Consider the following 13,098-nt stretch of genomic DNA (forward strand, 5'->3'; position numbering starts at 1 on the left):
TATTCCCTGCGCAGAAGCTCCGGCGCGGGGCAGAAATTAAAAATTCCATTAAACTGCAAACACTTGCATGTACTCAACTGGACTCCGCCCTTCCACCAGTTCACCAGGCCACCACTCCACGATTCCGCTCGTTTTGGCCAGTTTCTTGGTCGGGGTCGTAGTGGGCTCCCTGCATCGGGCGCCCTGTTCATTTAGACTTAATTATGAAGCTGGCTGGAGGCGGTGTCACTTGTTTTCTATTAACTGACAAGCTTTTAAGGGGCGGCATACTGTTAGTTCCGCCAAGCAGAATTCATTTAGCGAACGAGAAGTAACGCTTCCCCGGGGCGCACTACATTTCCCATGGCAAATCATAAGGTCTGAAGGGTTATCAATTTATTTAATTTAAGTCAGCAGAATTTTCTTTTACTTCATTTTCCAAGTCATAACTTCTTATAAAATGGCTAGCAAATTGTTACTGTAAACCGCCATCTAATTGTGTAATCGCATTTGATGCAATTGGATGCGTGATCAGTGTCCTGCATTAAGCTCTGTGTTGGTAACCACGCATGTCCTTCCATCGCACTGTGGTCACGCATAACCTTCAATTAAGTTGTCATAATGTCTGACAGACACGATTGCGGAAAAAGGGCAGGAACTCGGGTGGAACTCGGTGGGTCGATATAATCACATTTATATGACAGTTCAGAATGAATTTGTGCAATGGGACGGCCCTACTGCAAATCCGAACGAGTGCGAAAAAAGTTGATAGTCTAACTTGCCTTAATCTGTTATTTATAAGAAGTGTCAACTGGGAGAAGGCAAAACTAATTCAACTTAGCTAATTACCACACTTAAATTCTAATTTAAACATTTGCAAGTGATATCTCGGGTTGTTTTTTGTTTATAAAATTTTTTTATTTATTTAAGTTTTTATGAAAGTACCTTTTAGAAGCAAAGGAATCACATTTTGAAAATAAACCCCATCATTTTTATAAAGAGTGCAAAATATCAGCCACTATATCTGTCAGAAGTCGATAAAGTATTATCCTATTTAAGTAGCCAAAATTAACATTTATTCAAATGACCTTTTTTTATGTCGTCACGAGCATCAAAATGTCTTATCATTTCCAAATATTGTTGCTCATCTATTAATGTTAGTCAAAAAATATTTCGACGGTACCCAAATAAAATTCAAATTTTCGGGCGAAGGACTTAAGTTCCCAGTCCCATTTTTTCCATTAAATTTAGTATTGTATACTAGTTTTAATTTGACAAAATAAAAATAAAAAAAATTCAAATTTTGGTGTAGACAGTGGAATAATTTTCTAAGCTATTTTTTATTTACGAAAATAGTATTTTAATGTTGTTGGGGATCTAGTAACATAAGTAACATAGTGAAAGGTGCATAATATATTTAGCCGTCTTCCCTGGGAGGCTCCTTACGATTCGCACACACGCACACATTGACGTCAAATTATGCAAATTTACAACATGATTAAGCTCGTTTAGCCGGACTCCCGTCCAACAGCTAAATATATATATATAGTAGTATACCCCAATGTCGTCAACGCTCTCGTGTTTGTTTTGCAATTCAAATGAATCTGCTGAGGTTGGGTTTGAAGCTGGGCCTAAACTGGAGATATAATTGCGAGTGATGCCGGTCTCAAAATTAAAATTTTCAGAAACAACTTAACTTTTAAAAAATAAAATTTTTTAAATATTTTACAGTACTTGAACTTAAATAGTTAAATCTAATTTTCCCTTGAAATATAGAACATTATAGACACTATTTAAACAATAAATTATATTTAAAGCTATTTAGAGAATGTAGATAATAGACACAGATTTTTGATTTAAAATATTATTTTTTAGAGGTTAGGCGATTTGGGTTGCTAATGCTATAGGCTGTCGGCAGCACTGTGGCTGGGGATAAAATCTCTATCTCCCCGGATATTTCGGCATGTTTGTTTCAATGTTTAGCTGTGCGTTGTCTGGGCAACCTCCTCCTCCGCCCTGGTCCACATATATAAATTCGTACAAATTGTTCAATGGCCGTTCGCTCGGTTCCTTCGGCCAAAGTATCAATTGTTTGGCATTGGTCTTTATTTATGCATTGTTGGTGGCATTGTTGTCGGCATTGTTGGTCTGGCCTATCCGATGTCTGCGTGGTGGTCTGTGTGTTTTATTGCTTATGGTTATAGTGGGGATATGGCCGACCGTGCTCTGAATGAATTTATATTGTTTTTGAAGTGTTTAAATGTTTGTCCGTGTTTGCCACAGGGCGCTGGCACACTGGTCGTATGCGTAATGCGAATTTATGCAGGCTTAATGTTATGGCAAGTGCCCTAGAATGGAAATTTCGTCGCCTCAGCGACGGGAGATTGAAGTTTATGCAAATAGGGCTTCAATCGAGATCTGGCTCAAGTGCTAATTAAATAAGACAAAGCCAACTTTAATTTGCAGCTAATAGACTGGAGCAGAGTATTTAAATGTGAGTTTCCTTGGCAAAGCCCTGTATCCTTTGGAGTTTCCGTTGTTTGGCTGTTTACCCAAGAGCCCTTTCAGGACCTCTTTGCGTTTTTCCATTTACGCTGGCTTGGCTCAATCTTGGCCCTGGCCAAAACCCGTGACCAAAAGCTGAATAAAGCGCCGCAACAACTTTGCAAATCAATATTAATTGCTCGGATTCACTCAGCCATAAACTCATTTAAAAAAGCAAAGCTGCCGAGTTGCTCGAAAAGCGTGCAGAAAGAAAACAACAATCTGTTATATTTTCACTATTTATGCTAGGGGTTTCCACCGCCCCTCTGGCGATTTACCTCTTTCCACTCCTTTGACCGATTGTCGAGTGGAGAAAACTTTTGCAACTTTTGCGCTGCATTTCTGAGGCATCCTTTCGTCCTTTCCGTCGTCCTGCAGTCCTGGGCTAATACCTCAGCGCCCCCGCTCCTTCCTGGCGTCATGTGCTTATTATAAAATAATTAAGTCCTTTAGGAAATTATAGTTCTTGTTGCCGTTGCCTCACTCTCTGTTGTCGTATTTCCCCAACTCATGCAATCTGTGCCCGTTTTTATTTCGTCCTCCGCTTCTTACTTTGCACTGCGATTTCTGAGCTGTTGCCTCGCTATTTTCCTTACTTGTGTGTCTTTTTGCTACACGCAGAAAACAACGTATTAAATTTCAGGTTAAATTTGTTAAAAATAATGTTACTATACTAATGAAGTGGAACTATAATGTACTTATTTTTGCGCTAAGCGCGAAATATTAATAAGCGCGAAATATTAATATAATATTACTAGTTATTAAAAGAAGTACCTCTTAATTATACGAAGATCAAAGATAAGAAACATGCTTAAATAGTTATAGTTCTTAGTTTATAACAACAAAGTTCACTCATCTCATAGTTTAAAGACATGTTACACATTTGAAGATATTTTTCCTGTCTGGTAAGATGAAGAGGAGCATCGCACCCCTGCCGTTGCTTGGTTACTCCTGTGAGTGTCTGCAATGAATAACCTGGGATGGATACCCAGAGGTTGAAAATTCTACATAAATTGTTTCCAAGTCCTGCGGCTCTCACGCGTTCCATCATTTCCAGCCTTTGGGAAAAAATTGACTCGTTTTGTCTCTTTTCTCTTGTGGGCTGCCACTGGCATATGAGTAATTTATTGTGTATCTAATTAATTATTGCTGCCAACGTATTTTTCCACACCAAAACGAATGTGGCTTGTGCGACTGTTTGTATCTGTATCTGAATCTGGCCAGTTGTCTGTGTGGGCGTCTGGGTCGGCATCGTTAACATTGACTTAATTGCCAAACCACAGAATGACTCTTTTAGGAGCTGGAAAGGAGAGCCTAGAAAAGCCAGCCAGTGGTATCTTGGACCCACATGCAGGTCGGACATCATGATCTATGTGTGGGACATGACACTTTGCATTGGAATTTATGTATCGTCTGGCCCTCCCTCTCGCTCTTTAAAAATGCAATGCCCCGCCCGTCCGAAGTGGAGCCATCCATTTTAACATGCCACGGAGTATGACAAGTGTCGGTCAACTATAAACAGGAAGGAGAGTCGCACCACTAGGACCCTCGACGAACACATGGACAGCGATGCCAGGACACTGGCAGGACTTCAATGGCCCTTTGGGCCCGGCATGAAAGCCGCTTGAGTGCGATGTTCTCGCGGAGCCTGTCGATGGTTCCGTGGTCCTGTGACTGTACACATAAAGTGGGGGCAGCCTCTGGATAAACCTGGTCCCCACTGAAAAGCATGCTATTCCAACACTTCAGAAAGTCAGGAAAGTTTAAAGCAGGAAATAATTAATTCAAATCGATTAAGGACGTTAAAGTCAAGTGTCTCGGTTTTTGTGTACTGCTTTCTTTTCAGCATTGCATTAAATCCCAGTTCGTATTTAAATAGTAAAACGAAAACCGAGCTTAATGACAAGGAAAATGATTACCAAAAACTGCAAAGTCGCCATTAACATCGTGGCCAAGTTAACGACTGGTCACCCAACTGCAGTATTGACCGGCTAAACAGTATGGAAATTAATTACCGCATAAGTTGGCAGAACTTTAGCCCCAAAAAGTTTCGGGAATATCAAGCCAACCAATCAATTTTCGTCTGTGCGACAAATGCGCAGCCAAAAGTTGCCCAGCAAATCGTTTATCAAATTTAAATTTATTTCCAATCTGGCTAAAATGCAGTGCGGAAAATTCATCATGGACGCCAGTGTAAAAGCCCGCAGATGTGTCAATGTATCTGCACTAAATGTGTCCGTATGTGCGTATCTGCATAATTTTGATGGTTCGTTTTTCGGGGGTTCGAAGAGGTTTGAGTTTTCTGGTCATTTTTGGTCTGTTTTTTGACCAGGCGGCGCATAAATTTGCATCTCAATTCGCTGCGGATGCTCCTCCTGTTGTTGTTTGTGTTACCGTGCGACGAGTGTTGCCAAAGTCCTTGTTTGTGGCTGACGATTTGCCATTTTAATTAGGCAATGTCCTGTCACAAGCAGGCGGGCACTGGATATGGTTATGAGCTAAAAGAGTCTCTTGTTTGACGAGTTCACTCAGAAAAATTCAGGCACTGGAAATTTATTAAGAGATATTAATAATGTATAAATTAAACACTGAGAGGTATTGAGTGCGAGGTTCCTTACGAAAAATTTGTTGAAATTACAAAGTATAAATTTCGACACCTCGACTTTGGCCAACCTTTAGTTTCGAGTGTGGGTGGTCAAATGTTTGTTCAGTCGAACAAAGTGCAAGCGAAATCCCCCCTTTCTAGTTGGCCTTTTAATGGGGCTTCCCACAATCAGTTTAAACGGTAAGTGCCATGGCAGAAGTGCGTAGGAGATTATAATAAGCTTGTTATTTTAATTATGTTATAATAGTAAAGAATTTCATAAAGCTGTCGCCCAGCATCCGTTTCCATTTATCTGCGTCCCATGTGCATCCGCTGGAACGCTTGGTGCAGTTGTGTTGGAGCCACAAACTAATTCGCAGCCATCACTTTTTTCGTACACATTTAAACCAGCAAACTTTTACATCCGTTTTACGTCTACATAAATAAACAAGCTGTAACTAAATAATTGCCAAAGACTGTGCAAACGTCAATAAACAAGCCCCACACACACACGGGCTCACATGGCGTGTTTCCGTTTCCGCTTTTGCAGGGCACGTGCGTGTCTGCGGCTTTTGGCCATGATTTCAGTGTGCGAGAGTGTGTGAGTGTGGTTGTCATGCCTGTTGACAAATTTGTGGTCAAGCGAAGTCAACAAAGTCGTTTCAAATCAAAGAACTGGGCGCTTAAAAAAATTATGTTTTTAATCCTCGCCATTATTGGCAGCTAAAAGTTAATGATGCAACGATTAAATTTAATGCAAGAATAAATGAACAATAATTCAGCATTAATAGATACCATTCTTGTCAATCCTTATAATGTCTATTAAGATTTTTGTACGCATTACAAAAATGAAAATATACTTTTTATAAGTAATTAAAATCAAATAAAAACACCTCTTAACAAGGTAAAAAACTAGTGACGATCGCACCTTCAACATACAAAAGTTCTGATATCAACATTTGTGACGAAAAATTATTACACTCGTCATTAAATAGACTTTTTAATATTTTCTCATTCGGCCCGCCCTAGCAAACTATTCCAGCCTTTTCCCCTTTACAGGCATTTTCTATTGCAGCGTGGGCATTTATCCCCACCGGCCCCAACAGCTCCAAATTTCGAAATATTCACTTTTTCACTTTCACCGCTCTCTCTCCCAAGCCAATTGATTTTCTTAGAGTCTTAGTATGCAATCCTGTTAGTTTTCGCAATACCTTTCGATAGGTGTATCATTCATTATGATCGGACCATCACAGTAGATTTTCATTTCTTCGTGTATATATAGTAGTCGCCTTCGCACACTCTCTTGGTGCGCTTCGTCACTACATGGACTGCCGTCCTTAGTGATGTCGGAGCGGGCCGGATCGGACCACTATATCTTAAGGCTTCCATAGGAATGTTCAAACAAACATAAGAAAATTCATTGTAACTTTGTAGGAAGTAGGCGTTTCGATTCTTGACTACTTAAAAACAAAATTTAAATAGAAACGCTGAATCTGGAATCCCTGGAACTGCACCGAGTGAGCATTACTTTATCTGCAAGGGTATATAAGCTTCGGCTGGCCGAAGGTAGCTTCCTTTCTTGTTTAAATAGCAATAACTCAAAAAATTTAATATAAAAAAAAATTTACTTGTGCGTTGGCCGGGAATCGAACCCGGATCAACTGCTTGGAAGGCAACTATGCTGACCATTACACCACCAACGCCCATATAACGAGGGGAGAAAACTTACCCCTATGACTCAAACCCACACTCTCTTTAATCATAAACGTGTTCTAAAAATAGAACAATCGCCAGCCACGCTTCACAAAACGAGATTATGGAAATCTTAAAGTAATGCAGAGTCCCGCATGAAAAATTTTAGGAAGTGTATTTATTAAGTCAAACGTGGAATAATTCCGTCACAAAATTTGAGATCATAACTTATTGCGATCGTCACGACATTTTACCTTATTTAAAGGATTTTTCGCTTGACTAAGTTTATCAGGAATTTAAAAAGTGCTAAATGCTTGCAAAACTCAATTATTTAGTTTGCTTAATTTACCCAATTTTTAGAAAATTCAAAATCGAGTTGGTGAACTACGTGCTGGTTAGCCACCTGCAAAGTTCGTAACTGCATTCAAAATAAAGTAGTTTAAAGCGTTTATAATTTCTTATTATTAAATTACCTTTCTGCACAATTTATTCCGAGGCAATTAACTTTTGCCTTGGTGACACAACCTAAGCCAGGTGAGAGGATTGCATGCTTGAGCCACCTATTCATTTCGCCGCTCCATCGTTTGGCTAAAGCCTTAAACCTCACTCCATTAGGTCTTGCCATTGCGTTTTTAATTAATTAATGTGCCTCCATGTGGGGCTTCGCCACTGTTTATGGTTTAAGGAGATCAAGCCAGACAAAGTATTAAAATTTAACCGGGCCGTGTGTGTGCGTGTAATTAAAAGTGCCGCCTGAAACTGAAAACTTATGCTCAGGACCTGGAAAGGAAACCGAGTCAACAACTTTCTATTTTGTCAATGAGCTGGGCTGCTCGCTTCGCTGCCAGAGTTCAGAGATTCCGTCCGACCCTCCTGTAAATGACACACTCTGCATACATATGCAGCTGGAAATAATTTTTCAATTCGCAAATGAAACTTTTGACACACACAAAAAGGAGAGCAAACTTTAAGTTTGCAATTGCTGCAGCGGCAGCAGGAGCAGGAGCAGTTCCCCGGTGGAAAGCGGTAAACCAGAAAAGGACGAGGACGGGGATTCGGGGATACGGGGATCCAGGAGGAGCTGGTCTACCAGCCCCGTCCAGCTGCAATCGTCATGTTCCCGTGCACTTCTTCTTGGGGTTTCTGTGCCATTTCTTGCTGTGTTTCTTTTAGCCACGGCCCCAGCTCCAGAAGGAAATTACAAACCAAAGTAAACGCCAGCAGCAGCCAAGGAAGTTGTTGACGCAGGACGAGCGCCGGCGCTGAGTGTCAGTGTCATATCCTGTGCCAAAAGTGCACACAGAACTTCGGCCCGAGACTCCGGACTTTAGATCCTCTGAATGGGAGTCCACTGAGAGAAAATACTGACTACTGTGATTAAACGATGTATTTTAAAAAGTCAATAATAATAACTTTTGGCACAGTTTAAGGAATAAAATATTATTTATTAATTGTATATAAATTAGATATAATTACGCTTCCTGTTCTCTCCGTGTAGGTCTAAGGGCCAGAGTTGCTGCACATTACAAATGAATAATTTATGCGCGCGCGCTCTCAGCGGCAGATGGATGTGGGATACGGATGTGGATGAGGCCGCTGGCTGGGGATCCAGTCGGGCGGATGGGTGGCTGGGATAGTGGGGATAGCACTGCCCGTAGACTCAGTCACGGAGGACTGCGGCAACGTCCAATCCTGGTCAATGCCAAATGAGTTGTGGCAGCGTCTCGCTGGTGCCATAAAAGGGAAAAGGGAGCTGGAAGCAGGGGATCAGGCATGGAATGGCGAGTGGAGGTTGGGAAGCTGTTGCTCGGCATAAACTGAAATCTGCTTCCCAAAAACTTCGCCCCAGAAGGGCAAATTACATGGCTCTGGTGTGAAAATTATCTTCCTGGCAAGCGGCGGTGGCACAGAAGACGGAAGAAAGCGCAAACTCAAAAGTTATTAGAGCAAATTTTTGCCTTTTGCCTAAGTAATGGCCAAGTGCATATCTCTCAGCACATATTGAGTTATGACTTAATTGGATAAGAGCCCGGTTTGCGCAACTTTGCACTCTCATCCCACTTCCCACTTTCCCACCGCCCTCAAAGCCCCTCTAGTGCTACTAAGTTGGGCAAAAAGTTGAGAAAACATTTTTTCTTCTATGCTCCGAGTCTCGGTTTGCGGTAATGGATCTCGTAAGACTCTGACTATGTTTCGGTGAGCCAGTAACTTTTCTGGATAATCTTGGCAAACGTCCTATAAATATCAACGTGGCCGGTTCTACACGTAGTGACGATGGTCAGTGGGAGAGTGTTCTTGTACTATATGTAAACGAAAAATATAAATGTTGCGATGGTCTGATCTTAACGAGGTGTACACCAAAGGTAACATACAAACTAAAAGAAGAAAATATAATCAAATTCTTTGATTAATTCTTGATTTATTGTTTTATTATACTAACTTTACGTTGTACTAACAGTATAATAATATTAACTGATGTAAACTACTGATAATGTCGTAATAATTGGCTGCATAGATTTGGTAATTTAACCATAAAACAAAAAAAATATATTTTTTAAATAAATGTAATTTTGTATCAAAATGAATGCAGCTTACCCCCTTTTATTTAGGTCCTTTGAATTAAACGTGGATTGCTTAGTCCTGCTAAATCGATTCTGAAAGGGATCCCAATCCGACCACACGACAGGTAAGATCAGACGGATGGAAGCGAACTAAAAGTGTCCCAAATCCCTACTGGGAGCCCAATCAAAGCGACTTTAATGCAAATGCGCTGCCGTTTCCTCTTTTAGTCGATTCCGTTGACACATAAAAAGCGGAAAAACACAGAATGGGAATAGAGATTCAGGGATATAGAAACAGCGACGAACCGGCAGTGCGATTTGTGCTCATTTGTCAATGCACGGGTGATGCAGCTTCGGTGCCACTCGCCTCACGTCAATCCACATAACGTATACGCCCCTTTGGCCACGCCGAATGCAGTTTGTAGGTCTCCCAGTTGTTGATTTTGTTTGCGGGGATGTGTGGGTCGCTTGGCGTTTTGGTTGAAAACACACGCGAAACACAGAACACAAAACACAGAACAATTCCATTGTCAGTTCCAGTCTCCATCCATTTGAACATCAAACACTCTGCCCTAAGCCCGCTTTGCTGTAGGGATTTTAATTTATAATTCAGCACTCGAACATGTCACCAAAGAGTTTCATCAATATGCACTCCAAAATCAACTCCGCGACGACGTAAACCGATTAAGCCATTCGGTGATTGGGAGATCCCTCATACCTAAATCATCAATGTTTCAGATGTGCACGAAGAGAAGAAAACTGTTTCGATAAACTGTTTGCATATTTCGGCAAGTTTGTTTTTTGGCGAAAGCGAAAACTGCAAGGCGACCAAAATATTTCGAATCGCGGAACACGGACTTAAACTTTTTATACAGATGAAAAAAGGGACACAAATGAACTAAGTTAAATTGATTTTAACTAACGAAGCAGAGGTCCCACAAAAAAAAAGGTTATTCTACTATCTTGAAGTTAAAGTGCGAAGAGAATATGAGGTTATTTTAATTGTAATTTTACATGTTCTTACTAACATCTATTGCCTCTGCTCGACCTGTCATAATGTCAGAATTACAAAAATTCCCCCACATAAAACATATCTTTTTTATACTTGTTGTTTTTACTTTGCTGTTCCTTTGACTGCGAATTAATCCCCAATAATTTTTTGTGATATCACAATGCCCAGCACCCTGAGCGCATCCGAAAGTCTCCAGGCTCCAATCGCCGGAGTAAAACCGCATTTGCAACCATGGGAGGTGATTGCGTGGTCTCCAGAACGCCTGGGCAGCATATATTCGGACTGGGCCCAATTCTTCGGCAAACAGCGGTACGCGAATGGACTTCGCTACTTCAACAATGCCCTGGACCTGAATCCATTCAACGCCAGAGCTCTGATGCGCCGGAGTCAGTTGAAAAGATCCATGGGTCTGGCACCGGAGGCTCTGAAGGATTGCTCTCAAGCAGAAGGTGAGTTCTGAGGATGATTTAGATAGTTATTGCTAACTGATCTGTTTAAATGCAGATTTGCTGATGAGCCTAAAGCCACCAGTCACGAATCCCAATGTCAGTTTGGAGGTTTGCGACGCTCTCTATGAATGCAACCGACTGGAGAATTCCAAAATAAACCTGCATTCCCATCTGAGGCGATTTAGCTCCGCTCAGACAGTGCCCGTTGTCGAACGCCTGGATGTGGTAAGCCCATTAAAAAAAAAAACTTTTAAAAATATATTGTTTTTTTGAGCATTACATGCCTTATATTTATTTTTAAATTTGATTTATCTGAAGGTGGTAAAATAAATGATCAACTTATTTTTCCAGCTAAGCGAAAACTTCCGGGACACATTATCAGAAGATACCACCATGTCGGTTCAACGTCTAATCAATCGCATGATGGGCAGTCTAGCTAAGCAGCCCAAGGATTTAAAGGATAATTGCGATGTGGTTAGCATATTGGGAAAAGAGGTAACCTTACTAATATAATATTCTGTTTAATTTCTAATACGATTTACGACAATTAAGGAAGTACATCTGTCGCCGCTGGAAACAGCGAGACGGAAGAGGCACTTTAAGATTTATAACCAGTCGTACCTGAACAAGTGCTGGGTGGATGTGGCCTTCCTCAAGAGACTACGCGATGATCCCAATGTGCAGCCCAAACATTGTCAGAAGTCATCCGAGTATTTGGGCAAACTGATGGCAAGCAATTACAAAGCGGAGCGCACTCTAACGGTTCGAGTTGGACATTTTAATTACCCCCGTACAATTGTGATTGCCTTTCCCTGTCATTTTTAGAAAATGCTGCAGACCCGATGTCCCATGTACGCCCTGCATAGTCAGAAATACCCCAACGAGGGGTTCTACAATAAGCAGAGGGAGGAGAATCTATATCGCATTCAGTACCAGACGAGACGAAATATGTTTAAGATTCTGCGCAGTATTCGACTGCTGATAAGAGTTGGGGAAGTAAATGTGAGTGGATTAAATTATAATAAGTAAAATTATGGGACTCCACTGATGGCATTTTCATTACTCCACAGAAACTGTCAGCATTTATTGAGGAGGTCATGGGCGATTATGTCACCATCAAGACTCATCGCGTAATGCCGTGGAAGTTTGAATTCACTAATGAGGTTTACAACTATTTGGCTCTAGCCCGCATTAATGAATACAAAATCCCCAGCAATATGACCGTCTTGCAGGGTAGACAACGCCTTTTGACACTTTTTAGACTGCCCCTCAATAATAGTCAGGAGATAAAGAAATCAAAGCTTAAGCGACCGAGTACTCTGAATATAACCAGATCGGCTACCACAGATCCCAAGGCGGAGAAATTTAAGTATGATGTTTTAATAATATTTAAAATAAATAATTTTAAAAAGGAAAAATTTTGAAATATAAATATTTTTAGGAAACAAGTTACCCGTCTGGAGAATCGGATGCGGTTTGCTGAGTATCACATAGAACGCGCCTATCTTTTGCATGAACTGGCTCAAGAGCACCTGGATTTTAATTCATTTGACGTGGCCTGCTCCATGGCCCGAAAGTCCCTGGAGGGTAAGTTGAGTGCAAAAGAAAGCTTGTTATTACAAACAACACTGTATTCCACAGAGGCCATCAAATGCAAGAGTATTATTTGGAGCTTCTTGAGTCTGATCGTTATATGCAAGGCTCACGCTATTCTAGGAAAGATCGAGCAAGAAAAGGAAATCCTCGCTGAGACTTTCGCGCTGGCGAAGAAAATGAAGAACCTTGACTTGTGCCTGTTCATAGACATCTGCATGAAGGTCAATGCGGAGGAGATGGAAATGAAGAGAATGACCATGACGTCAGACCTGATCTCAAAGAAGAAGAGCCTAGGCTCTAGAATGTTCCAAAGTAACGATCAAGTCAATGAGGATCGTAACCAAATTACTTAGGAAATATCAAAAAACAAAAGTGGGATATTTACAATGTTCCTTAAAATAAAAAAACATTTTATCTCAACGATCACTGCAGCAATTTCCTTTTTTCAGAAGTAATGAAAATATTACTAAAAAGAAAAATAATAAGAACAAGAAAGGAAGCTACCTTCGGCCAGCCGAAGCTTATATACCCTTGTAGATAAAAGAATACTCACTCGGTGCAGTTCCAGGGATTCCAGATTCAGCGTTTCGATTTATTTCAATTTTGTTTTTAAGTAGTCAAGAATCAAAACGCCTACTTCCTACAAAGTTACAGTGAATTTTCTTATATTTGTTTGGGAGC

The 13,098-nt window shown here is 40.8% G+C and overlaps 1 protein-coding gene, 1 long non-coding RNA gene and 1 other non-coding gene across 3 annotated transcripts; 1 reads left to right on the plus strand and 2 right to left on the minus strand.

The window, feature by feature from the left end:
- Window positions 1-2,729: 2,729 nt before the first annotated feature.
- On the minus strand, window positions 2,730-3,140 carry LOC138913476 (uncharacterized). The gene is made up of 2 exons (XR_011419242.1): window positions 3,008-3,140; window positions 2,730-2,948 (listed from the first exon to the last, which is right to left on the minus strand). It is a non-coding gene; the product is annotated as an uncharacterized lncRNA (long non-coding RNA).
- Window positions 3,141-6,738: 3,598 nt separating this feature from the next.
- Window positions 6,739-6,810, minus strand: TRNAG-UCC (transfer RNA glycine (anticodon UCC)). Its single transcript has one exon. It is a non-coding gene; the product is annotated as a tRNA-Gly (tRNA).
- Window positions 6,811-10,421: 3,611 nt separating this feature from the next.
- On the plus strand, window positions 10,422-12,837 carry wa-cup (walker cup). The gene is made up of 8 exons (XM_017157636.3): window positions 10,422-10,821; window positions 10,877-11,046; window positions 11,173-11,316; window positions 11,374-11,583; window positions 11,647-11,823; window positions 11,892-12,190; window positions 12,263-12,408; window positions 12,463-12,837. Exons 1-8 carry the CDS (start codon window positions 10,533-10,535, stop codon window positions 12,768-12,770), a joined length of 1,743 nt encoding a protein of 580 aa, XP_017013125.2. The 5' UTR covers window positions 10,422-10,532; the 3' UTR covers window positions 12,771-12,837.
- The last annotated feature ends 261 nt before the right edge of the window (window positions 12,838-13,098 follow it).

The sequence above is a fragment of the Drosophila takahashii genome, chromosome 3R, assembly GCF_030179915.1.
Source record: "Drosophila takahashii strain IR98-3 E-12201 chromosome 3R, DtakHiC1v2, whole genome shotgun sequence".
Classification (NCBI taxonomy): Eukaryota; Metazoa; Arthropoda; class Insecta; order Diptera; family Drosophilidae; genus Drosophila; species Drosophila takahashii.

Excerpts from the sequence above, each read along its gene's own strand:
- wa-cup (XM_017157636.3), top strand. The coding sequence starts at position 10,533 with ATGCCCAGCACCCTGAGCGCATCCGAAAGTCTCCAGGCTCCAATCGCC. Across the intron at positions 11,824-11,891 it reads TAAGAGTTGGGGAAGTAAAT|AAACTGTCAGCATTTATTGA; the intron begins GTGAGTGGATTA and ends ATTACTCCACAG. Across the intron at positions 12,191-12,262 it reads CCCAAGGCGGAGAAATTTAA|GAAACAAGTTACCCGTCTGG; the intron begins GTATGATGTTTT and ends AAATATTTTTAG.